Here is a 25,711-nt window from a genome sequence, read left to right as displayed (position 1 = left end):
CATGAATGCCACATTGAACTCTGAAAGCAACTGAGCAAATGCCGTGCTGTTCACGGTTGAGCAGCCATGGGCAGTGTGTCCAGAAGGGCAGGGCTTCCCTGTAGCCGTCTGCCTGAACCCTGCGTTGGCTGCGGTTACACGATCAGTTGCTTTCAGCTTGTTTTCATGTTGGCTTGTTGTAACACCAGCCACCACCTGCTTAACCTGTACTGTGCTGGGATCGTGTCACCCAGAGTGGTACTGCTCCTGTACTGTAACATTACATGAATCAGGAGCTAGTGAAGTTCCGAGAAACTCAATATACCTTCAGTCTATTATTATTGCTATTATGTAAACACATAGTAGCTCAGTTGCACAAGTTTGATTGTGAAACACTTCACTTTTCTTACTTGGCTTGATTCACAGCTGTAGGCCTCAAGTGTTTTGCCACTTTCGGAATTTTAAACCGCTTTTATTGCCCCCCCCCCCCCCCCCCCAAAAAAAAAAAATAATAATAATTGTTTAGATTCTGATCAACATTTGCAATGTTAATGTAAAGATTATGAAGTTCACACTTGTTTTATGACCCTTCCAAGACGGGCCCCCAGGCTGTGAGTGTCACCGTGGTTAGTCAAGGGTAAAGCTGTGAGCATTTGGGAGCCCCATGATTTGCAGTTATGCCCCTAATACCCACAGACCAGTGTGTCCAAACTGACCACTGTCCATGTAACCATTGTAGGTAGAAAGTGCCTGGAAATGGACTCTGAAACAGTACATGACCTCCAAATTCCCCAGATCCAGATTTGGTCCATTGGATCATCTGTAGGATAAGCTGGAAAAAAAGCAGATCTGACCCTTGGAGGTCCAACCTCGCCACCTAAAGGGTTTTCTGTTAACATTTTGATGCCAGATACCACAAGACACAAGCTGACATCTTGTGAAGTCTGTCTAAACAAAAGCAAAGCTGTTTTGATGGCATGGATGGGAAGGCACCTACATAATATAGGCAGGTTGTTTAATGTTTTGACTGATGAATGTTTTGACTACCTGTTCTTTGTCCTGAGTATCTTTTGAAAGGGAACCTAAAGTGAGAAAAGATGGAGGCTGCCACGTTGATTTCATGTACTAAACATGCCACTAGCCGGGCTGTTGGGCTGAGATGTAGCTCAGTCTTATGTGAGGAATTGGCAAAGATTCCTAACATAATCCTCACGTGGGGTTTTTTGAAAACCACATTAAGCTTTAAATGTATTCCATACCAGGTGAATATGAAATGGATTCTTAAAAAGTATCATTCTTTCCCTTCTCTTGACTTGATTGGCTGATTGCAGGCTTGTCAGATTGCTCAGCTGATACTTTGCATAGATAAACGTGCATCTTTCTGATTCACTGGGGATGTATGTGTGTTTGATGATTGCTGGAAGTAGTGTTCAAAATTACATTTTAACCAATACCTGATCTAAAAAATAAACAAAAAAAATCCAATACGTGCTTAAAAGAACCCAGAGAAAGCCAATAGCTGGGACAGTTGTCCAATTTAACAAATGTGTTATCTTCCCCAATGACCTGTATTCTCTCCAGAGGAGTAGAGATTTTATTTCGGCTTGGCTATTAATTTTAAGAGACATGAAAGTGGCATTCATCAGTGGTCTGACCTTGTGTGATGTCCTTCATAGAAGAATAAAAGGTCTGTCACTGCCCTCTAGTGCAGAAAACTGGTAATGTTCGGTGAAGTGTAAAATTTACCTCACAAATAAAGAATTCGATCATGAGTGCCTGGATACAAAAAGTAATCCATTAATTAATTCAAAATTGGTTTCTTTCTTAACTGAATCACAGAATCGCACCCTTCACTGTTTTGTAATTAAAGTGAACCTAAACTGAGAAGGATATGGATATTTCCTTTTAAAATAATACCAGTTGCCTGATTCTCATGCTGATCCTGTGTCCCTAATACTTTTAGCCACAGCCCCTCAACAAGCAGGTAGATCAGGTGCTCTTACTGAAGTCAGACTGGATTAGCTGCATGCTTGTTTCAGGTGTGTGATTCAGCCACTACTGCAGCGAAAGAGATCAGCAGTAAAAAACAGAGCAGGAGCGCAATAGCGAACAGCAGCAGCCAAGGTGAGCTCAGGGCCAGTCCTCAAGCCCTAAACAGGAGAAATGGGAGAAAATAATGGAGCACCTGGCGCTTACAATAATGGTACAGATTAATATGATCAAGTTCGTCCGTCCAGAAAAACTGCGCACTGCAAATACTCGTGGACAACAATTCCTGAGAGACAGTTCATATGTGTGACACAGTACCTTTTGGGAGTATGGAAATACCTCCCTATCAGTGTGCAGCGTCCTCCGTATATTGCGTACGATTGTACGGGGTCCGCAAGGATAGCGGAGCTGTATGCACGCGGATGGTCGCACGGAGATGCGGAAACCGTCTCCTTCCCCTTCCGCCAATGGTGATGTCGCAGCTCGCAGTCCAATGTGTTCCAGGACTCTGCCGGCTGGTTCCTGGTTATGGGGATGCAGAGGGGACAAACACCATAGTGCAGACTGCGCACAAAGTTGACAAACCGACACAAAATTGCACTTACAAACAAATTCTTGTGTTTATTGCATATCTAAAAGTATTCCCAATCCGGATTTCGGCCATATGACTTCGTCAGGGGATTGACGAAGGCATATGGCCGAAATCCGGATTGGGAGTACTTTTAGATATGCTTTGATAGATAAGCTTTGCTACTACTGAACTGCAAGCACTAACAAAAGATTCTTCATGCTATGCTCTGCTACCCATGAATTGCAACACAGTGGCTGGAAGTTTGATTCATGCATGACTACCTTATTGTGTTTGGTTTGATAGCCAAGGTCTGTGGGAGTCATCACATATATGCACGCCGTGTTTGGAATTACATCGTTTGTGTCTGGACTGCGAGTGGGTCCAGGGTGTCAAATTCCCAACATTGAACTCTCTTGCCTTGAGTAAAGTGGGATGCAGCCTGTTTTTGAGCAATATCCTTAGTGTTCAACTTAGGTCTCAGCAGCTAGGACTTTTGCAAACTTTGACACATATAGAATAATTCACACGGAGCAATCTGAACGTTTGCTAACTTGGAAATGGTGGCCATGCTTTAATGCCCGCTAGTGATCACAATTTGCAATTTAACATCTCGTCAGCATGATCATTTTGTTTTCATCAGTGCAACAATATAATTGAAGTGTGCTTCTGGTCTAGAGGACTGCAGCCTCCTTATTAAGCCTCCTGGGATTTTTGAAGCCCATTTTTTATTATTATGGGTACTGACATTTTGTCAGTGATGGGGTTTAACATATTTTGATACCATTGTCTTTCATATATGTATTTGTGTGTGTTTTCTATTATAAAAAATATATATAAAAATATGTTTGCATGCACCCAAGAGTCAATTTACTTTTTTATACCTTATCCATTACCTACGCTGACATGGTGCATGTGAAAATTGATCATAAGCGATCATTCTATTGATTTATTTTATGGGCTGTTTGCCCATTGAATTATGTTTATTTAGTTCCTGCCTCGATTACCTTAGTAAAATAGTTTCTCCTTCCTACGTGTTACAGATGACACCAATCCTCATGACACAGGTGTTTCTTTAGCTTTATGCTCAAACTGGCATATTTTGCTAGGCACACTTTAAAGTGTTGGTGTACATATGCTTAAATGTGTTTAAAATAACTTAAAATCAGGCTTTGATCAATGCTGCACTGTACTTACATTTCTTACAGACATGTCAACTCCGTGAATACACTATAAACTCTTAAACTGCAAATACACTGGTCAGAAACAAGTTGTACTGATCACCAGTTAAATTGTAAGCTTTGAAGTTATCTCTACATTTTCTAAATTAAATTAACTCTCTAAACTTAGAATATTTCTGTTGAAGTGCCGATAGAATGTGTAACTACTGAGTTTGACTGTAAGCCTTATTTTAACATTTTTAAAAGCATATTTAAAGTAAAGTATGGCAATAGCATATGCACAGGTTATGCTCCTGTATTCACTCATCAAAAGTGATGCTACATTATCCTGAGATGTATTTGCATGCAATCCCCCTTTTAACCAATCAGGTAAATAAAGATCTCTATGCATGTATAGACCGCAAGTAAGTATTTTAAGCTCATCTAATGGTCATTCCTGACTCAAAACCAGGGCTGTGGAGTCGGAGTCGTGGAGTCGGGCAATTTTGGGTGCCTGGAGTCGGAGTCGGGGAAAAAATGCACCGACTCCGACTCCTAATGAATTTGTAACTGTAATTAAAATAGAAAATATGATAAAATGTTCTATTTCTCAGATAATAGTCATTAAAAATAATGTATTTATACAGTATATATACAGTAATAGCTATGCTTAGTCCACAAAAATGAAATAAACCAATCAAAATTAGTTACTTGTGCTGCTTCAATAAAGCAGTCCCCGTATTTTTAAGGTCAGAATCCAGGGGTGTTTCTAGCCATTTTGTCACTCCAGGCAAGAAAACCTGTGGCGCCCCTACCCCTCTGTGCCGCCCCCCCCCCCCCCCCACCACATAGCGCCCATCCTTATTCAACCCCCACCACCATGCCCCCCACCACTCACACACAAGCCAGTTACCGGAGCTGATTGTGGACAAACTGAAGGCAATGGGATGACGGCGAGGGACTGGAGGAAGCTCCGGGGAAAGTAAAACAAAGTTGTAGTGTACCGTCTCTGGGTCTGTGTCTCTCTGTCTCTGACTGAGGCTAAGATTCAGCAGTAGCAATGCTGCAGCATCACCTCAGACAACATGATTGCTCGCTGCTGATATCATCATCAGTGGTGCTGCAGCAGCTGCTGCGTCACTCAAACTTAAAGGGAACCTAAACTGAGATGCATATGGATGTTTCCTTTTAAACCATACCAGTTGCTTTGCATTCCTGCTGATCTCTTTGGCTGCAGTAGTGGCTGAATCACACACCTGAAACAAGCATGCAGCTAATCCCGTCTGACCTCAGTCAGAGCACCTGATGTGCATGCTTGTTGAGGGGCTGTGGCTAAAAGTATTAGAGACACAGTATCAGCAGGGAGAGTCAGGCAACTGGTATTATTTTAAAAGGAAAAATCCATCCTTTTCAGTTTAGGTTCCCTTTAGGACCCTTTTCCACTAGCAAATGCAGGCGACTTGCGCTTGCAATCTTGCAAGCTCCATCTTCCACTATCCGCGTTCCGCTTTACCATTGTCGGGAAGAATTGCGATGAGAATTGCATTGGCCGGCGATCGCATTTCGGCAAAAACCGAAACAAGATTGAAGCGTTGTAGTGGAAAATGAGCACCAGAATTTACATGCGGTGCTCTAGCAACTAGAAAAACGGCTGTGATCCGCTTCTTGAATTGGATCGCAGGCAGTGGAAAAGGGCCCTAACAACTCTGCCCAGAGTGGCCAGCATAGCTTGCTTCACCCACCTAGTGGCAGTCCAACTCAACAACCCCCCCCCCCCCCCCCACACACACACACACACACACACACTGAAATCTATGCACAGTGTCAGTGTACTGAATAGATCAAGGCTTACTTTGGAGATGCTCAGCATTACACAGTTTGCATAAAACACATACACACAATGCTTACATTACTTGTTTAACATGTGTTGCTATTTGTGTAGTGCATTACACAAGCAATGTGCCCAGTGTGTAGGTAACATTTACATGCACGTCGTACGCACATATATTTTTACCATCCAGTAATGAATATGCCGCAACAGTTAAAGTAAACTTGAGCCGAAGCTCTGGTTCAGAAAGAGATACCTAGAGAGAGGGAAGCCTCTGGAACCTGTTGAGGCTTCCCTTGCTGTCCTATAGTCCCCTGCCGCTGAGCGCGGACCCCCTTCCTGCACATTGGGGCTGTGCTCCTCTTTGTTACCAGCACAGTCATGCTGCTAGCTGCACAGGTACAGCTGCACTTGGTGACAAAAGAGGACTGTGACCCCAATTAGATGACAAACTAGCCCTTGTCAGCAATTGTCCGGGGGTCTGCGCTCAGCTACAAGGGACCAGAGAATCCAGAGGCTTCCCTATCTTTAGGTAAGTATCTTTGGCTCAGGAGTACTGTAGGGAGGGTCGGTGGAAAATGAGTTGAACTTACCTGGGGCTTCTAATGGTCCCCCACAGACATTCTGTGCCCGCGCAGCCACTCACCGATGCTCCGGCCCCGCCTCCGGTTCACTTCTGGAATTTCAGACTTTAAAGTCGGAAAACCACTGGGCCTGCTTTGCTGTGTCCTCGCTCCCGCTGATGTCACCAGGAGTGTATTGTGCAGGTCCAGTATGGTCTGTGCCTGCGCAGTACGCTCCTGGTGACGTCAGCACGGCGGCGCAGGCACAGTGGTTTTCCGACATTAAAGTCGGAAATTCCAGAAGTGAACCGGAACATCGGTGAGTGGCTGCGCGGGCACAGGACGTCTGCGGGTGATCACTAGAAGCCCCAGGTAGGTCTAACTGTTTTTTCCCCCCTACAGTAGTCCTTTAAAATGGGCTCCTGACATGTCTGGTTATTAGGGTGCTGCCATAGGCTGCAATGCAACATCCCGCTATGGCGGCACTGAGTGCGTAATTTAGGTGCCAGCATTCTGCCATTGTATTGCCAATCTCAGACTAGTTGTATGGGGATTCCAGAGCGGCACAGCAAAGATTTTATCTGTAATAAGCCCTCTGCTATATTATAGCCAAGCAATGTTCGGGGGTGTCAGTTTGGCAATCAGGAATGGGTGCTCAGCTATACTATAAATGAGCGTCGGGTTAGTTTGGGTTGGGAATGTGTGATAGGCTATAGTGAAGCCAAGCACTTTTTGGCTGCATCGGTTTGGAGATCAGGGATTAGCATACACAGATAAAAAGCTTGGTGTGCATGTGTGTGTGTGTACTCTGTGCATGTGTTTGTGTGTGCACATGTGTGTGTCTGTATACTATGCAAATGTGTTTGTATGTGTGCTGTGCGTGTGCATCCCATACAATGCCCTGCATACCTCTAAACTGTCTGCTTCCGAATGATCTCTGCAGGCTGTTGGTGGACTGTACTAGAGTAATCAGATGAGAGGCTTTTAGTTTGTCTTCTGCTATCGCCAGACCTGGGCTGGCATATCACCTCTGGCTTCCCTTCAGTAGCAATACTTCCGTGGTGGGGGGAGTCGGCTCAGGACAGGCACACACAGGGGTCAATAGTTCAGGTAGAGCAGAGACACGGACAGCAGTATGTGTGTCTTCTGCATCCACAATGTTTCCTGTAGTTCTATCAGTGTTTAGGACAGGGCAAGTGACCCACAGGGAGGAGGGAGGGCGGTGTGGGGGTGCTGGAGACTACAGCTATTTAACCTCCCTGGCGGTCTATTTATTTTGCCCGGGAGGCTGAAATGGGTTTTTTTTTAAATTAAAAAAAAAATATTTCATGCAGCCAACTGAAAGTTGGCTGCATGAAAGCCCACTAGAGGGCGCTCCGGAAGCGTACTTTCGATCGCCTCCGGCAATCGAAAGTAACAAGATAGGCCGCAATGAGCGGCCTATCTTGTTTCGCTTTCCTCGTCGCCATGGCGACGAGCGGAGTGACGTCATGGACGTCAGTCGACGTCCTGACGTCAGAGCCGCCCGATCCAGCCCCTAGCGCCGGCCGGAACTGTTTGTTCCGGCTGCGCTGGGCTCGGGCGGCTGGGGGGACCCTCTTTCGCCGCTGCACGCGGCGGATCGCCGCGGAGCGGCGGCGATCGGGCAGCACACGCGGCTGGCAAAGTGCCGGCTGCGTGTGCTGCTTTTTTCAGAAAGCAAATCGGCCCAGCAGGGCCTGAGCGGCGACCTCCGGCGGCATACCCCGAGCTCAGCTCGGGATTACCGCCAAGGAGGTTAATGAACTACTGCTAGTGCCAGGCAGCCGTGCAGTGAGTGGAGGCATGTGAGCAGCGCCCCACCAGATGCTGTACCCAAGGACAGATGAAATCTCCCCCACCTTATGCCTCTGCATGTCTGGCAGGAGCAGAAGATCTCCTCCTGTAGTTTTAAACCTGGCGCTGGGCTGAGCAATGAGAAAGAGGCTGTGTGTGTATGTGTCATGTGACACAGCCGGAGAGAGACAGGGGGCGGGGCAGCCAAGCATCGTATAGCATCGGTTTCACTGCCGAAGCGCTCCCCAAGATGCTGTGCCTGCAGACAGATGTCCCCCCCTCCCTATGCCTCTGTCGTTCTGAGTGGAGAGGGGAGGGGGCGGTCCAGTAGGCGGCACAGCTGAGCTCAGCTGCCTGTCATAGAGGCGGCCAGCATGATGGGAAAAAAAAAACACACACTGGCTGCATTAGCAGCCGCGGCGAGTGGCCCCCCTGCTTTGCGCCCTTCCCCCACCCACGGCGCTCCATGGAAATATTTATAGTTGCCTGATGACTGAGACGGCTCTGACACCGTCAGATATACATATCTGATTGTGACTGTATATATGATGTGTACACAGGAATCTCTTATATATACTAAATAACATCTATGCTGTAAGAATAAAGCCTGATGTGTAGCTGTGTCACTAATAGAGATGGTCAACGAGATGGAAATAATTCTGCATTGATGCTGATTTATGCAAATGTATGCACTCCCTTTGCTGATGAAATCAAATAATTTGATATGTTATTAAAATTTGGTTTGGTGACTACAAATTAAAAGGTAACTGAGACGGATGAAAAGTAATGTTTTATACATACCTGGGGCTTCCTCCAGCCCCCTTCAGGCTAATCAGTGCCTCGCTGTCCTCCACCACCCGGATCTTCTGCAATGAGTCCTGGTAATTCAGCCAGTCAGTGCTGTCCGGCCGCATGCCGCTCCCACAGCCAGGAACATTCTGCACCTGCGCAATAGTGCTGCACAGGTGTAGTATGCTCCTGGTGGCGGAGTGTGTGCATGCGCACTACGCCTGACTGGCTCAAGTACCTGGACTCATAGCAGAAGATCCAGGTGGTGGAGGAGGACAACGAGGGACTGATTATCCTGAAGGCGGCTGGAGGAAGCCCCAGGTATGTATAAAACTTTAATTTCATCTGTCTCAGGTTTACTTTGTTACACAGTAGTACTATACTCTACATATGCACTCCCCACAGAGCTACAGGGAATCCACCGAGAATGCTGTGCACATTGAACACAGAGGTGTTGTCTGTTTACAATCTCCTCATTCCCCTGCAGAGTACCTGCACATCATTCTTACATGTACCCACACTTACATTGCCTAGGGCCTGATAGATGTTCTTTGTTCCGGTTTGTACCTTTTACAAGTACTCTTACCAAGGACTAGTTTTAGTCTAAAGGGAATAAATATAGTAGTCTACATATCCTTCTCACTTCAGTTGTCTTGTAAAATTCCTAAGCGTTGGCAGTTAAGAGACGAATTTCATGTTACATACTTTTAATCAACAAAATTGTAATATGCAAATTAGAGGAGTCGGAGTCGTGGAGTCGGAGTTGGTGGAATCCTAAACTGAGGAGTCGGAGTCGGTGGATTTTTGGACAGACTCCACAGCCCTGCTCAAAACTGCCCCTTGCAAAGCCTCTCGGTAGCCTCTCAAGTATTTGTATTGCTCTGCAATGAATTGTAACCAATCGGCTGTTTCTATGCTGGTTATCGCTTTGTTCACAAGCTACAATGGCAGCTAAATGAGAGGTAAAGGGTAAAGATACTAACAGAATACAAAGTCACAAAAGTCATCAGTCACAGTGTGGTAATGTGTGGGGAGGATGATTCATGTTTATGCATTTTACAGAGCAGCTTGTGTCATGCGAACATGAGGAAGAAATAGACATTATGTGTGAACGAGGATTTATAGGCATTAAAAGGTGTCATGTACTGTACAGCAGAGAAGACTGCATACATAATACATTTAAAGTGAGCCTTCCACTTTAACCCATATAGTACATTATACTCAAGCATTTACATGTAGATATTTGTTCAGCTTGGTTTTCATGCTAATGTAATAAAATCCAGTTTCAGGAATTTTTTCATTCTGTTTTTGGATAATGTAGAAAGGGGAAAGAAACCTTTGGTGGTTATTGCTATGCGTGTCCCTGTCACAGAACCTTTAAGTGCTTTTGTGGTGAATGGACATATTGAATAGAACGTATATCATGAAATGTTTAAGAATAAATCTTTTTTTTTCCCCTCCTGCTGCAGCCACAGTCCCTTCAGACAGCACAAAACCAAAGATAAACATGAGATTGACAGGATGACACTCACTATGGTAAGACTATGAGCTGCATGCTCATTCATCATTTTGTGTCACATTCTCCTTAGTGCCACTGCAATTCTGATGATATTGTAGATCTCTACTAAAAGAAATAAAAAAAAAAAATACCTCTCCCAGAATGTAATTTATTTTTGTTTCTTTACTGTCAGTTGAATTAATATATCTTTGTTTTCTTATTTATGCCAAGAATGTGGAGCTGCCAGACACATTCTCCCCGGAGCTCAAGTCCCTTTTGGAAGGTCTTCTCCAGAGGGATGTGAGCAAGAGGCTTGGATGCCAGGGTGGCAGGTGTGTAACAGTTTACATGTGCTTTTCATGTCTAATTCCTCACTGCTTGGTTGTATTATTGGGGTGAATAATCTTCTGTCTTCAGAAAAAAAAATATGAGCATGGCACCTCTGTAATAATAAGAAAAGAATACACTTGGGAACCTGGGAAGATTGGGGGGGACGGGGGGGGGGGGGGGGGGGGGGGTTAAATACAGATCCTTCCCTCAGTAGTGGGGAGCCTCTCTCAATGGCTGACAGGCTTACCAGGTCCTCTTTGAGCTCACCAATGTTGGCCAGGGCCCTCTTCTTCTCCTGGTCATGCATGAGCACATTCGCACTTGGCATGCCAAGTAGAAGGACCCACCAAAGCATGAAGGCAGTAGCGACCTCAGACCCAGGTGCGCCCCACTCCCTCTAAGAAACCTCTCCCCAGGGTTATGGAGCGCAGAATGGAGGAATAAAGACAGCACACACACAATCACCGCCTACTGGTTCCAGGCACTGCAGGTCCTGTCTGCCTGGTCTGTACCACCGCTGCTCTGTACTTCTTGCTTCTCAGATCTAGCACTAGAGCCCAAACTCAGAGGCAGGAAGTACAGAGCGGCACTGATGCAGAGAAGACAGACGGGACCTGCAGCATCTGGGATCTATAGGAGGTGAGTGTGTGCTGCCTGTAATCTTCCACACTGCAAGGGTGGAGTTAGGCCATGTCCAATGAAGCAAGAGGCCCAAAACCAGGAGGGCAACGTCCAGGAGAGAGGGAAGGACAAGCGAGCCTGGCTGCGGTCCCACCTGCTTTGACTGTGATCTCTATACCAGTGCATGAAGGAAAAAAGCCTTGCACAAGCAGCTTTGCTGTATTAGTAAGTTCCATGCATGCCCAGTAGTAAGACGTGCTCTCACACACACGAGTGACTTCGTTCTACTGGGTAAGTGTGGACTTTAATTGCACATGCCTAGTCAGGCTTTGGTTTTGTCAGGGTGTATGTGTTACTGTAAGAAAGATACAGAAATTGGCTCTTGTGGAATATGTTTAAAGGGACCCAGCACTGGAACAATGGTTTGTTGGAGCTTTGATAAAGCCTGTAAACTATCCAAAGGCTTCCTACTACTGAGGTAAGTAGCTATTTTTTTACTTTTATTCTGCTTCAGGTAGGCTTTAACCTGCTCCTGACCGCCTCATGCTGATCAGCGGTGGGAGTGTGGCTCTCTCACATCCAGCTAACGCCAATTGGCGCCAGCTTGCATTTCGCAAGATTAACAGGGAATGCGTCCCCTGCACTGCATGCCGCGGGGGACAGAACAGCCTACCAGCCCATGATACCACTTAACTGCCCCTCCTAACTGCATTCCTTTTAAACTATACAAATTACCCGGCGGTCCTGATGCTTCTCTGTTTATGATTCACCAAAGTCCCTAGTATCTGGCAACGGCGAGGATTGCCTGATGTCGGATACATGTGCGAACCTCCAGCGATGTCCTGTAGCTCCTGGTGGCTTCCGGCATGTCACCTGGCCCGCGTCAAGTCACGTGACACACATGGAGCTGTGCACAGACACTGGAAAGACACTAGAAGCTACAAGAAGGCTAGAAGATGTCATTGGAGGCTCAGTGAGTATTTTATGTCCAGCAACCCCCCCCCCCCCCCCCCAATCTCCCAAAAGGACAAGCCCCATTATCCCCTCAGTTATGCCATTTAGTTGAGACTTTTTGGTTGCCTGAGTCCTGAATAATGGGGGAGGGACTTTGTGTTACTTAAAGTCATAGACCCTGAACTAGCGTGCAGATCAGATATTTGACTGACTTTTCTGAATGCCTTTTTCAGGTTTGTGATTCAAACACTGCTAATACATGAAAGATCAGCAGTATGCCAGTCAACTGGTTTTGTTAAAAGGAAATAAATATAGCAGCCTTCTTATTCCTCTCATTTCAGGTGTCCTGTAAAACTTGTGAGGGTGACAACTTTTGAATGACCTGAAAATGTAAAAAGTGTAAATCACAAATATTATAACTGCTGAATTCCCAAGCAAATGACACTTCATGAATTTCTTCTTTCATCTGTTAGTGTTCTTGTAAAGTGTATCGTTTATTGTTAGGGCATTAGTAATGAGGGTATGCGAAGGAGTGGCTAGAATGCAGTTGTTTTGTACCCTCATGTTCACTCATTGTCTTTGCTGTTTTTCTTCCAGTGCCCTTGAAGTAAAAGAACACCCATTCTTTAAAGGCATTGACTGGCAACAAGTGTATATGCAAAAGGTACATTGTCGTTCAGTACGTCTATGCGCAGCTAATTACCGCCCAGAAACTATCTGTAGTAGGTCTGTATTTTATTGCCATTTTCACCTCAGATAACAAGATGAGGTTGTTACTTTGGCACAGCATTGTCATGGTTTGATATTGGTTTGAAGCCCAATACCACACACTCACATTTTCAACAAGAACTATAAATATATTTGACTAAAAGCCAAGATATTTAGGCCCTAAACTGTTGCGTCTCAATCTCAGTGCTCACACTGGGCAGCCACACCATAGTAGTTACCTTGTACTAACTCTTTTACAGACTATTCCCATGATAGGAAGACACTGAAGTAAATGAAGCTTTATGTACTTCCTTCTCTTTCTGTGATCCTAAAATATTAGAACATAAATTATGATTGTTTGATCATTTTGAACGCATTATTTTTTCAGTATCCTCCACCACTAATTCCTCCACGGGGAGAAGTGAATGCAGCAGATGCCTTTGATATTGGTTCCTTTGATGAAGAAGACACAAAAGGCATTAAGGTACAGTATTGTGCAGGTGATGTACAGCCAGTGACATGCAGTACAGCCAGTGACATGCAGTACAGCCAGTGACAATGTTTAAAGACGGGACTGTGTTTACTGAGAGCTCTAAACTGGTTATAGTTGTTAGGTGGTACAATGATTCAGCTACTGATTAATCTTTATATTACGCAATGCCATGCTTCTATTCTTTGAGAAACAGCAGTGCATCTAGTATAGTATTACTACGCACCTATTGATTTGTGCCTTATCAGATGTATTTGTTTGGATGTGGAGACCTGAATAAATGAGGTGACTAACAACCATTGTTAAACACCTGGTTCTTTGGACTGATGTAATTTCCAAGGATATTAGTTTTATTATTTAAAAGTATGATGACCTATGATGAAGAAACTAGGCTTGAGGTTCTATGAGTGAAGATCATTTACTGATGGAATGGGCAGCACGATGCTGTAGTGATTAGCGCTCCCACCTTGCACTGTTTGCCGCCTGGTTTTGTATCTTGGCCAAGAAACTATCTTTATGAAGGTTGTTTATCTTTCCCTTGTTTGTGTGACGCTTCGGACACACTTGTTTCCTGTCACATCTTAAAAGGAACCAAGCACCATGTTTTTGTTTTCCTGGTTTCTAATCTACCCACTGCTGATGAAAGCTTTTGTTTGCTCTCTGCTAATATGTGCAATAAAATAATTACGTCAGTTCTTATTTGCCTGAAACTTCTCAGAAGTAGTGTAATAAAACCCTCTGCTAAACTTTTAAATGTAAAAAGAAGAGGTAAAATTGAAGGTTTTTTTTAATAATGAGCCACGTTATTGGCATGCACATTAAATGAAATGTGCTACTGAGACGTATTGAGTTATGCTAAAAATGGTGCTTGGTTCATTTTAACAACATATGGTAAGTTTATTGACTTACTCACCCTCCCCCCCCACACACACACACACACGCACCAGACTATGTAAAGGACAGTAGACCATTGCTATTGTAGGGATATTAGATTGTAGTCTCCTCTGAGGACAGTCAGTGCCATGACCATGTACTCTGTAAAGTGCTGCAGATGATTTCAGTGCTATATAAATGCATAATAATAATAATATGGTAGGGCATTAGACCATGACTGTGGTAGGGATTAGATTGGGAGTTCCTCTGAGCACAGTCAGAGACACGACTATACAGTTTATAAAGTGCTGCAGAAGATGTCTTCGCTGTATAAATACATTATAATCTTCCTCTCTGTTAATATTGCCAGTGTTAAGCTGGCATATTTATCCTTGGCCATTCTCTGTGTAACACATGGCTTATTTCTTATGTAGCTACTTGATAGTGATCAAGAACTGTACAAGAACTTCCCTCTGGTCATATCGGAGCGCTGGCAACAAGAAGTAGCTGAAACGGTTTATGAAGCTGTCAACGCTGATACTGATAAGATTGAAGCTCGGAAAAGAGCCAAAAACAAGCAGCTGGGACATGAAGAAGGTGATTATTTTAGTGGTGATTTTAAAGGAATTATTAGGCAAAAAAAATGAGTTTCACTTACCTGGGGCTTCTACCAGCCCCATGCAGCCATCCTGTGCCCTCGTAGTCACTCACTGCTGCTCCAGTCCCCCGCCGTGAGCTAGTTTCGTTTTTGCCGACCTCGGGGTCGGCGGGCCGCATTGCGTACATTTTTACGCATTCCCGCTGCACCACTAACGCTTAAAAAATGTATGTGTTGATGTTCCTACACCAGCGGGAATGCGTAAAAATGTACGCAATGCAACCCGCCGACACCGAGGTCGGCAAAAATGAAACTAGCTGGCGGCGGGGGACTGAAGCAGCAGTATGTGACTACGAGGGCACAGGATGGCTGCATGGGGCTGGTAGAAGCCCAAGGTAAGTGAAACTCATTTTTTTTTCTTTTGCCTGATAATTCCTTTAAGGGCACGGGAACGCATTCTACAAACGTGATTTAACATGAAGCATACCCATGCAGGATTGATTGTGGCAATTGTATGCAGTTTGTAACAGTCTGAGTGTGATTCTCATAGTTAAGTAATTGATGTACCCATTATACAATGTCTTTTCCAAATCCTTAAAATATGTACATCTATTGCCAGTACTAGTATTGTGTATATACATCATAAATGTTACACACTCAGCAATGTGACTGTGCAATACATAGGCCATGTTATTGACGCCTGTTTAATTTAAAGGCCTACCTAAAAAATCTGATCAAATCATTAGGACTGGCGATCACTTTTTTCTAAGATCTCTTAAACATTGTATAGTCCTATTGCCGGGTGTGTAACATTGCCTTTTATATTTTAAAGAACAAAACACCTATTCAAGTAGGTTTTTCTAAGATTTTTTATACTTACTCACAGGGTGGTCATAAATCTTCCTATCGATTTTGGCCCTCATCTCCATATACTGCTGTTTGTGCTTTCCTGTATTTATAGTAATCTATGAAGAGATGAAAAGGCATTCTAAAACATTGTTTTTCACATAAAAATAATAAGAAAAGAATAAGTGGCAATAAAGATGTAAGATGTAATAGATATTTCAATGCTTACTTAAGGTGCGTACACACCTTTGTCATATGTTGCCCATCGGGGGGCTGGCCTGTACAGACACATGTCAGCTATGTATGTTTTGTTGCTAGGCGGGGTGGGGGGAAGAGGGAGGGACGATGGACCGTCCCATGCAGGACATCACGCAGGGGAGCAGCAGGATCAAGTTAATCCACTGGGCAGATTGCTCTGCGGTTGGAAGTCGGGGGCTGCTTTACACACGCTTGATAATTGGCTGACTTGGTCAAATGTGTGAACGAACCTTTAGAGAGAGATGTTGAGCGGCACTTTCTCCCATTGAGTAGAAGCAACATTACCATCATAAAACAACCCTGAAGTGAAAATAACCTGAAGAGATAAACAATTGAATCTATAGTCCTAATCCTAAAAGGACTTTTCTGGAATCTTATTTTTGTATCCAAATGTTAAAATAGTAAGTTTAACCTCTTGACTGCCTCAGGTGAATGATAGTTGTATTTCAGCTCCCTTACAGAAATAATCTTGAAGCAGTGAACTCTTTTCATCTGTTCCCTGCACTCAAAAGTGTTTCAAAAGGTGGCCATTAACAGTACGGTCTCTCATCCAAATAACAGTATAAAAGATTAGCTTGGTCACCATTGCCAATCATTCAGCTGATCAGTTATTCAGATCTATTCCACTGGGCACAATTGGATCAGTTGTGCGTTCCTACCCGTTTGTGGACCTGAGGGTGGGAACACACTAGGCAGAATCGCATATGCATTTTCCATAGCCATAGCACATAGTGGAAAACGCATATGCAATTCTGCCTAGTGTGTTCCTACCCCGAACTATCGCTTTTTCACTACTAAATTGCTGAACCCAAGCAAGTGTGCCCATCATGTGTTCTGTCTCTCTGTCTTCATATTTATACTGGTCAGGTATCTTAGCAGGTGTTCTAGTCAGAAGAGTAGCTGCTCAGTACCTGGCAACACACATTGCAGTTGTGGTCGCTCAGAGACTTGTTCAATCCTCAGTGTGATTATTTTATGAAATTGGAGGGCTGGAAACTTTTTCTCACATTAAATTGAAGCAATCATTGGAAGGCAGTGAAACAGTCGAGTTGTTTTACAGCTGTTAGTTTAGGACGATTGCACTACAGTCTCTACATATGTGGTTTGCCCTATCTGTTTCTGTTAGCCCAAATATCATTTACTAGTACATAATGACAGTAGCATCCATTCTGTATATGCATATATGTACCTGCCGTGGTGATTCTGACAGTCATCTCTGCATTGCCTAGATTATGCACTAGGAAAAGACTGCATTATGCACGGCTACATGCTGAAGCTGGGAAACCCCTTCTTGACTCAGTGGCAGCGACGATACTTTTACCTCTTTCCCAACAGACTTGAATGGAGAGGAGAAGGAGAATCTCGGGTAAGACATCGAAAGTGTTTTTCAGGATCCTCTAATCTTTTACTTGATGAGATCTGGTCTTTGACACATAGTGATGCTTTGAAAAATGATAGAACAGATGTAAGGCACCTCCATCTTGGAAAATGCTATATTGAAGTTTCATCTGATGAGATTTAAAATCCTCCTTTTGTATGGGTAGAAACTAACTGAATATAATTGTTTTGGAATAAACCACAGCTTTAGAAGACGTATAAACATGTTGGACAGGTAGAAGTCCTCCGATGTAGCAAGCAACAATCTGCTCAGTCCACACCTTGGAGCGAACGGTTATTTGTGTTGTGCTTGGCAGTCACTTACAGAAAAGGAGAATATCTAATCCCAACCACCCCCCTTTCCCCATCCTCCCCTGTATTGTTGGGTTCATTGTTAAGTATGTCTAATGACCTTAACCGATTGATTCAGGGATCTTCTGCATGTATTACCCACATCTAAGAGCAGCGATGATGAGCTCCTCTGGAGAGTTACTTGATCATGTTGTTTCTCATTTAGGATCCCTGGCGTATTTATAAAAAAAAACATCACCTGGTAAGGTTGTAGTCATCCAAATCCCACTAGATTTCTTTATAGACTAGCTGTGACCTGGTTTCAAAGACCTCCTTTTTATTTTTTAGAAAAACCAATGTAGTTTGCAGTGTTATGGTTATCCTCCTATGTGGTACAGCTCTGTGCCACTGCTGTAGGTCTTTGCACTTACATAAGCTTAAATAAAAACTTTTTGGCCAAAATGTCTTTACAGAAAATACATTGACACATAGTACTGGTTTACAAACAATATATCGTGAAAAATCATGGCAGAAAGTTTTTAATCCTTTTAATTTTATTTAAGAATCATAGAGTAACACATTGCAGCCAATCAAGTTACTGAAATCTGATTAGAAAAAAATGTAAAGTACAACTCCAGATAAAATGTGGTTTGTTTTGAGAAGAATTTAAAAGGGCCGAAACATCTGCTAGGTTTTTGTTATTGGCTGTGTCTCTTTTGGAATGGTTTCTTCTTCCAACTGCCAGTTGTCTTTCGTTCTATAGTCAAGGCAAAGAAAATGAGTAAATGGTTCCAAAACAGCCAAAAGCCAGCAATGAAAACTAATAGAGGTTGCAACCTAACCTTTTTAAGACTCCATTCACATAGATGGTTTGACCCAACAGTGGCATTGTAACTGCCACCACTACCTGCTTGCATTTATCCCAGCATACAGACAGTGTTTAGACACGAGAAGGTGACTAATGACCAGCAACTTCAAAATTGCAAGGTGTTTGTTGCCTCTGAGATGCTGGAGGTAACAATTTTCAAGGCTTGAAGTGACCCACTGGTCTGTTTTTCATGCAGACTAGTAGTGTGTCACTCCAAGCACGCTATCTTCGAAAATGGTGCTGATTAAGTTCTCAGAGATCCCCATGGCTCCTTATTTTCTTAGCTGCAAACAATGATTTTACACTGGAGAAATGTCTGAGAAAAAGTGCACTCAACTTTTGGGTGAATTTGACCAAACCCTTGCTGAGTTTTCAGCTGGATTTTCCGGTAATTTGATTAGTCTGCAATGTGGTATTGTGCCATACTGAATAAGGCGGAGGAAGTGTACTGTCCTAGAGTAGTTCACGTGTTGTTTTCCTAGTTTTGGTTATATGTATATAAGTTTTACACCTTACAAAATAATAAAATGTGTGCCTACAGGTCTTGTTTGATGTTCTAGCTTGTGTTGTGCAATTTTAAATTCTGTTTAATTGAAATGTTGTACCTAAAGTATGTTTGCATGGATCCCATTGGTTATGCAGCATTAAACCTAATACCTTTTCCCTCCCGTTTTATTTCCTTTATTGCAGCAAAATCTGTTGACAATGGAACAGATAGTATCCGTGGAAGAAACTCAAATTAAGGATAAGAAGTGTATACTGTTAAGGATTAAAGGAGCAAAACAGTTTGTCCTACAGTGTGAGGTGTGTTCAATATAAATATTTAATAAAGTGAAGCTTTCACAAGCCCAACATACCAGATGTTATGTTCATGAATACACAGTGTCCAATGTACTCAGTCACTCAGATGTCCTCTTTTCACTTTCAGCCATATTATAGGCAAAAGGTCATCAAAATAAATGCCTGTATGAATGGAAAATACAATTATTTGACTAATGCTGGGCATACACGAGTCGACCGGCGGCGCCACGTCCCCGCTCGTCTCTGCGGCCGCCAGGATCTATTCCCGCTCGTCCCCGCGGGGGATCGAGCGGGGAATAGATCCGGCGGGTCATCGGACCTGTCAGATATTATCAATCGAGCCATCAGCGGCTCGATTGATAAGGAACAATCCATCCGTGTATACCCAGCATTACAAGCTTCATACTACTCTGTATTTGTTTCATTCACTTACAATAATGATGAATAAGTGCCTCAGTGCTAGTGCCTTGTATCTCTGATAGTGACAGTCTGCATCAGGAAGGGTATTGATTTACAGTGGATCTATAATTGATGTGGAACTTAAGTCAAATTTCCCCTGTGCTCCAATAGATTAGCCACATCATCTTTTGTTATATGTTCATTACATATTCCAAGAAATGAGGCAAATAAGTTGCAAGAAAAGGATAAAGGTTTTAGTTTCATTTTCTTCTGAGAGCCTTATCAGTCATCAAGCTGTGAAGCAAAGAGACCCAGCACAGAGCTTTCCATGCTGCCATTTGTTCTTTCATCTTTGAATGCAGGAGATAAGACTTCAGAAGGCTTCTGTCTGCAAACTACAAAGATCAGTCTCAAAAAAACTTGCATTCTGCAAATAGTGTGAAAAATGTGGTGCTTATAGATTACCCTTCATATTAAATAATGTATTGCTAATTTTGAGGATTTATGTAGTACTGACATTTTCTGCAGCGCGTTACATTGTGTATGTCACTAACTGTCTAAGGCCAGTTTTTTTGGGGGGACCAATTATCCTAACCTGAATGTTACTGGGCAGGGCATGGGGGATGATTTTCACACAGATAACTTTAGTTTTGGCCAAGGCAGGTATTATAACTGTATGGTAAACAAAAACTTGGGAGAGTTTTTTTAATTGCATGTTACGCCAAACTGTAGTTCCACTTTAATAATAACACTTCAGATAGATTAACAGACCACATCAGTAATGCTCAGCTATATATTCTTACTTTGAGTAATAAGTATCCATTTCTTGCCATTAATGGAAGCAAAATATTTTTCCTGTATGTTGATTTCATCTTGTGTCTTTGTGGAAGTCTGTAAATTGGAAGAATTTCACATCATTAGAAACATCAGGCAGAGCAAACAATGGTTTTTTTTAGTTGTTTTTTTTTTCAGTCAGGTAAAACCAGAATGGTAAGTGTGGGAAGACAACCAATTACATTTCCAGAATGTTTTTTTTAGTTTCAAGGGTGTTGATTGAAAAAAGATACAGCATCAAGGTTAAGACAAATCACCATTATCCCCTATGCAGGAGGGATCAAAAGTGATAGCAAGACACATTATATCGAAGACTTTGACATGTAATAACATAAACCTCCAGAATGTTTTCTCTTTTCTCTATTTGTGAGGAAACTAGAGTGCCAGACTTTTTGTGCAAATTCATGCAGTAAAAGTACAGTGTTTTTTATGTTTAGGGATTTTCTTCCTTTGTTCTCAGTAATATATGCAATATTATATGCAATATTACAATTATGGCGCCACCTGCTGGCAAGATTTGCAATTTTGAGAACTAGTACATCTTTATTTTCTGTGATGTAATGATAACATAACTGCACTCCTCTATTTCAGCTGATAGGACCTAGTTACAGTAATTTTACAGACTTCTTTACACCCTCTGTTCAGTTGAAATTTCTTTCTTCCAATTACACACATGGTCAACAAAAGATGAAACTATATGAAATATTCTTTGTAATATTATATATGTGTTTAATGTTACATGTGACTACTAAGCAACCTTTATGTTTTTCATAGTGCTTTATATGTTGTGTGTTTTTTCAGAGTGATCCTGAATTTGTACAGTGGAAGAAAGAACTGACTGAAGCATTTACGGAGGCACAGAGGCTGTTACGTCGGGCTCCAAAGTTCCTGAACAAGTCCCGATCCGCAGTCGTAGAAATCTCCAAACCACCACTCAGTCACAGAAACAGCAATGGCCTTTAGGTGCAGGACAGGACCAAGATTTCTTAGGGATAACTACTTACACGCCTTGCCTGAGGTCCAGAGCATTGATATTAGTTAACTTGTATGACCCTCAAAAGCAAGGTGTACATAGGAAGCTTTGGGAGCCTGCATCACATTGTCTACTGAAGACTGGCCTTTCTGCCTGAAGTCTAGAAGAGGTCACACAGCCTGAAGCTAAGAAGAGATGAATTTTCACTAACAGAAGAGTTGTGAAAGTTGCCAAATTTAGTGATTGCTCATCATTCTGTTGCATCAGCGTATCCTGAATGGCCTGCCTCTTAATGCTGAAGAAGTGAGGCATCAGACCCTTATTTTATCTTGGCATATGCATGCTTTAGTGTATGCCAGATAAGAATATGTTTTTTTTGTTTTGTTTTGTTCATTTTTTTTTTTGTTTTGTTTTTTTTGCAGTAGTTGCTTTTACATTGATTTTTTTATGTCTGAAAGTCAACATATCCTTGGATGTTTTCTGAAGGCATTGCCGCATTTTAAGAATGTTCTCAAGATAATAGCTTTCCTGAGTGTTGCCATAATTTCCCTTGACCTTTTGTCCTCCCAACTTGCACTGTTGACTTTGAACTAGCAGTGTGATAATACTGTTATGCACATCAATGACTTTTACCTGTCCTGTGGTTACAAGATGTAGATACTTCATGGGAATACATAGCAAGAATATTCACCCATTTATGTGTGTTCACCAAAATAGTGTCTGCCACTGTCTTGCTGTGTATGAGGGTAGAAATATCATAGTAGAGTAACTATTGGTGAACTGGAGTGCATGGTAGCTTTGTCCAGTGGTCTATTTAGCTGGTTTAGCACAGTTATTAAACAAGCTCATCCTACAGATACGTTTACATTAATTATAAAGACAGCTCTATTCCATTTCAGGTCAATTGCACTTATTTTTATTTTGTTTTTAAAATCAGATTAGGTGAAAAAGCATTTGAGAACATTGGATAATCCTGGTACGCACCATGCTGTAGTCCTAAAGCTGTCCTTACTATCAGACGTTCCTGTCCTTGTCCTCTGTGTGTCTAATGCTGGAACCGGCACTGTTCTCCTGTTGGGCATCAATAGAGCTGTGAACGTTGTTAACGAGACTGTGAATCCTGATTGGATGAACAAGGCAGGACAAGACAATCAGTCACCTCTGTTGTTGCTTCCTATTGCGCACAGCTGTGCTAGGTTGAAACAAGTAATTGCTGGATTAGCGTGTTGCTCAAACGGTGACTCAGTGTTTCAACAGCACCTCGTATTTATCACCCCCACTTTTTGTTTGATCTCTGAAGTGCAAAGTGCCAATGGACTCAAACTTCCTAGAAATAGAGAAATAGATTCCCTATATTTAAAAGAAACTTAAGAGTGTATCTGTAAATATTAATTTAAGAATTAGTTAAAATAAGAGTGAGAGAGGGAATATTTGTGTAATTTGCATCTTCATCTTACATAGTAAGAGTTCCGAGGAAGGCTGCAAGTTCAGCATTAACATCCTCTTCTATATTCAGCTGGCTGCGGTGGTACTCGCCCTTCTGTAAGCAAATCGGTGAACCACTGGGAAGGGTAGTCTTATGAATGTTGATGTATTTAGTGAAACAGAAGTCAAATGGTCATTGACTGAGTATAAATAAAACTACTGTGAAGTATGAATCCACATTTGTATTAAAATCACATGCAGTGTTTGGCATGAACGTGCAAATAATTTTTAGCTGTACTTTTAAAGGGAGCACTGAAACTTAACTATACTTTTACCTTAATCTTACTTTTGTTAACAGTGGTAACATCTGGGAGGAAAAAGAGAGGGGGGGAAAAAAACAAGAAATGGTTACAAGATAATACGGTGTTCCAAATTAACCCAACCAAATACTCATGATTGAAAATGATAAAGGTTTAGAGATCTAGATACCTTTTTTCTTTTTACATTTTCCAAACCAATCTATGCCTGGGGAGGAGCATATGGCTCAAGTAAATAACATGAATGAGAAAACACTCGTTAGGATTATCTTACGGCTCCATTTCACACCATTGCTTATCAAACGTTTAGATATCACTAAAGAGCAGTGCATTATTGCACTGTAAATCATATGGGGCTGATTTATCAATAAGGGTAAACAGAAATGACAGCAACCAATTAGAATTCTTGTTTTATTTACTAGCTGAAATCTGAATGGTTGCTCTGGTCTACTTGCTTCAGTTTTGTCCTACGTGTTTTAGCACCTGTGTTGATAAATCAGCCTCTATGAATATATGGAAGCCATAGTTATGGTGGGGAAAGGTGCAATGACTGTTACTGAGCACTGATGCATAGAACCTATGCACAGCAATAAAACCTATACCAACACTGCATTAACATCTCTGTGCCTAGCACTTTATTGTGAACTATTCATAATAAATGAAGTCTTGTGGACAAAACCGCATAGTGTTAATTGTCCTTCATCACCCATGAGCAATGAAGTGTAACCTTCTGATTATATGTAACCATATAAAAGAGGAATATGAAATATACCTACAGCACCGATCAGACATATCATGGTATATGTTGCTATGGGTATAAACATAAGCTGCAGCATTGTTTATGGAACTGTAAGTTTGCCCGTCCATTTTCCAACAAGCTGGGGAAGAATTTTATAGTGCACTTTTGTTCCACGATACCTTTAAGACTGGTATCCTGGCTCTTGAAGTGGATAGGATTTTGAGCGCCATTAAATTTATGGTGCACGGGATTGCACTTCATGTTAGTGTTAGGGGCAATAGTACGCTCAGATAGTTTGGAAGCTTAGTGTCAGAGTGGGATTAATGCAGAGATACTGTTAAAAAAACATAAGGTTAGGGTTAGACGTAATGTAGAGTTTAAGGTTGGAGTAAGGCAGTAATTTTGTGCTGAGCTGAAATGTCTTATGCCTAAATCTAGGCAACATACTTGCTTTGGAATAACAAAGGATTTAGTGAATAAAAGCAAATTATACATCTGTCACATGTACTTTAAGCTCTGTGCTGAAAGATGAGTAACTTTGTCCAATATGGTTGAATTTGACCAACATGGATGTCTACCATTGCCTTATTTTGTAACCATTTTCTTGTCTGTAATCCAGAAATTACTGTTTGCTTAAAGCCATTACTGCTTGAATAGAGAAGAACATTTTGGTTGTTACACCACTGGTTCTGATGTCCCAAAACACTCAGACCTACTTTAGCATGTTACTGAAAGCTGCATGGATCCTCCTTGGTTCATACAACATCATGTATGTGTCACTTGTCCCAGAAGCGTTTGGCCTTAAAACCTTTATGGATCTTAAAAATCTGTGCTGTCCCTTCATCGCAGTTCTATGTTTTGTTATTTTGTTTAGGTTTTTTTTGCTATGGACTATAGTGATGAGTGAGCTAAAATATTCCCGCCTATAAGAATTGACATTGACAGGATGTGTCAAGTTCCTCACTCTTCTGAACTGACTGTAGTCTTTGTGTTGGGAAGTACACAGAAGCTACGCAAGTGGAGAAAAATGTGCACTCATTTAGCCGCTAGAGCTGCTTTTTTACGTGGTTTCACAAGTATTTGCTACTGATAATATGTATTTGTTTGCTTTACACTATTCCTAGCAAGTGTTTTATGTGAAATTGAGCTAATCTCTAGGTCATTCCCTCAGAAAATACCTTGCATCCTCATCAGACAGTGTTGCTGTAGTAGGTTTGCTGTCCGCATGACTCTCCGCAGATGTCTAGAGACTTAGATCTGTAGGTTAGTTCGGAGGCCAGGTTTGTGGCAAAGCACAACATGAAAAGCACAGTTTTAAAGAGGAAAGTTATTTTGTTAGTCCATTCTAGAGGAAGCATTCACATCATCTCTTTAGATACGTTTTTAGTTGTTTCTCTGCTGCTTGTTGATGTAAAGCTACCTACGGTTATTAGAGAAAATTCTTACAGACAATATTATTTTGGTATTAACTCGTGCTTCATATTATGCTATGAACATATCTGATTATATCCACCAAGAATGCCTGCCAAGCGTAAATACAGACATTCATCCACTGTATGTGACCAGCAATGAAAGAATAGCACACAAAAAATCACCTGTTGGCTAATCATTCTATAAATAGAGCAAATGGCCAAAAAAAGTCCGTCCAGCCTAATTCACTTTTTGCCAGATATCATTCTATCATCACTGTCTGGGTTTTCTTCAGTTATGTAATCATCATCACTTGTTGCCTACAGCCTACGTCGCCCAACCCTTCAGTTTACTAAACATATCCTGCACTCAGCGTATTATCTGCCTTAGATGAAAGTATGGCCACAGTG

The 25,711-nt window shown here is 42.2% G+C and overlaps 1 protein-coding gene across 5 annotated transcripts in view; it reads left to right on the top strand.

The window, feature by feature from the left end:
• GRK3 (G protein-coupled receptor kinase 3) overlaps positions 1–25,509 on the top strand; it is a 377,292-nt gene extending 351,783 nt beyond the window's left edge. For 2 of the 5 annotated variants that reach the window (XM_068239010.1, XM_068239001.1), the window contains exons 14-22: positions 10,161–10,228; positions 10,416–10,521; positions 12,692–12,758; positions 13,191–13,286; positions 14,600–14,762; positions 17,097–17,233; positions 17,762–17,797; positions 19,094–19,207; positions 21,239–25,509. In XM_068239010.1, the coding sequence (XP_068095111.1) occupies positions 10,161–10,228; positions 10,416–10,521; positions 12,692–12,758; positions 13,191–13,286; positions 14,600–14,762; positions 17,097–17,233; positions 17,762–17,797; positions 19,094–19,207; positions 21,239–21,400 (949 nt within the window). In that variant the 3' untranslated portion in view covers positions 21,401–25,509. The remainder of the gene's footprint in view (positions 1–10,160; positions 10,229–10,415; positions 10,522–12,691; positions 12,759–13,190; positions 13,287–14,599; positions 14,763–17,096; positions 17,234–17,761; positions 17,798–19,093; positions 19,208–21,238) is intronic. The other 3 variants (XM_068239019.1, XM_068239034.1, XM_068239028.1) reach the window with 3 other exon arrangements.
• The last annotated feature ends 202 nt before the right edge of the window (positions 25,510–25,711 follow it).

Source organism: Hyperolius riggenbachi, chromosome 1 (assembly GCF_040937935.1).
Source record: "Hyperolius riggenbachi isolate aHypRig1 chromosome 1, aHypRig1.pri, whole genome shotgun sequence".
Taxonomy (NCBI): domain Eukaryota; kingdom Metazoa; phylum Chordata; class Amphibia; order Anura; family Hyperoliidae; genus Hyperolius; species Hyperolius riggenbachi.
This window is presented reverse-complemented; position numbering and strand designations above follow the sequence as displayed.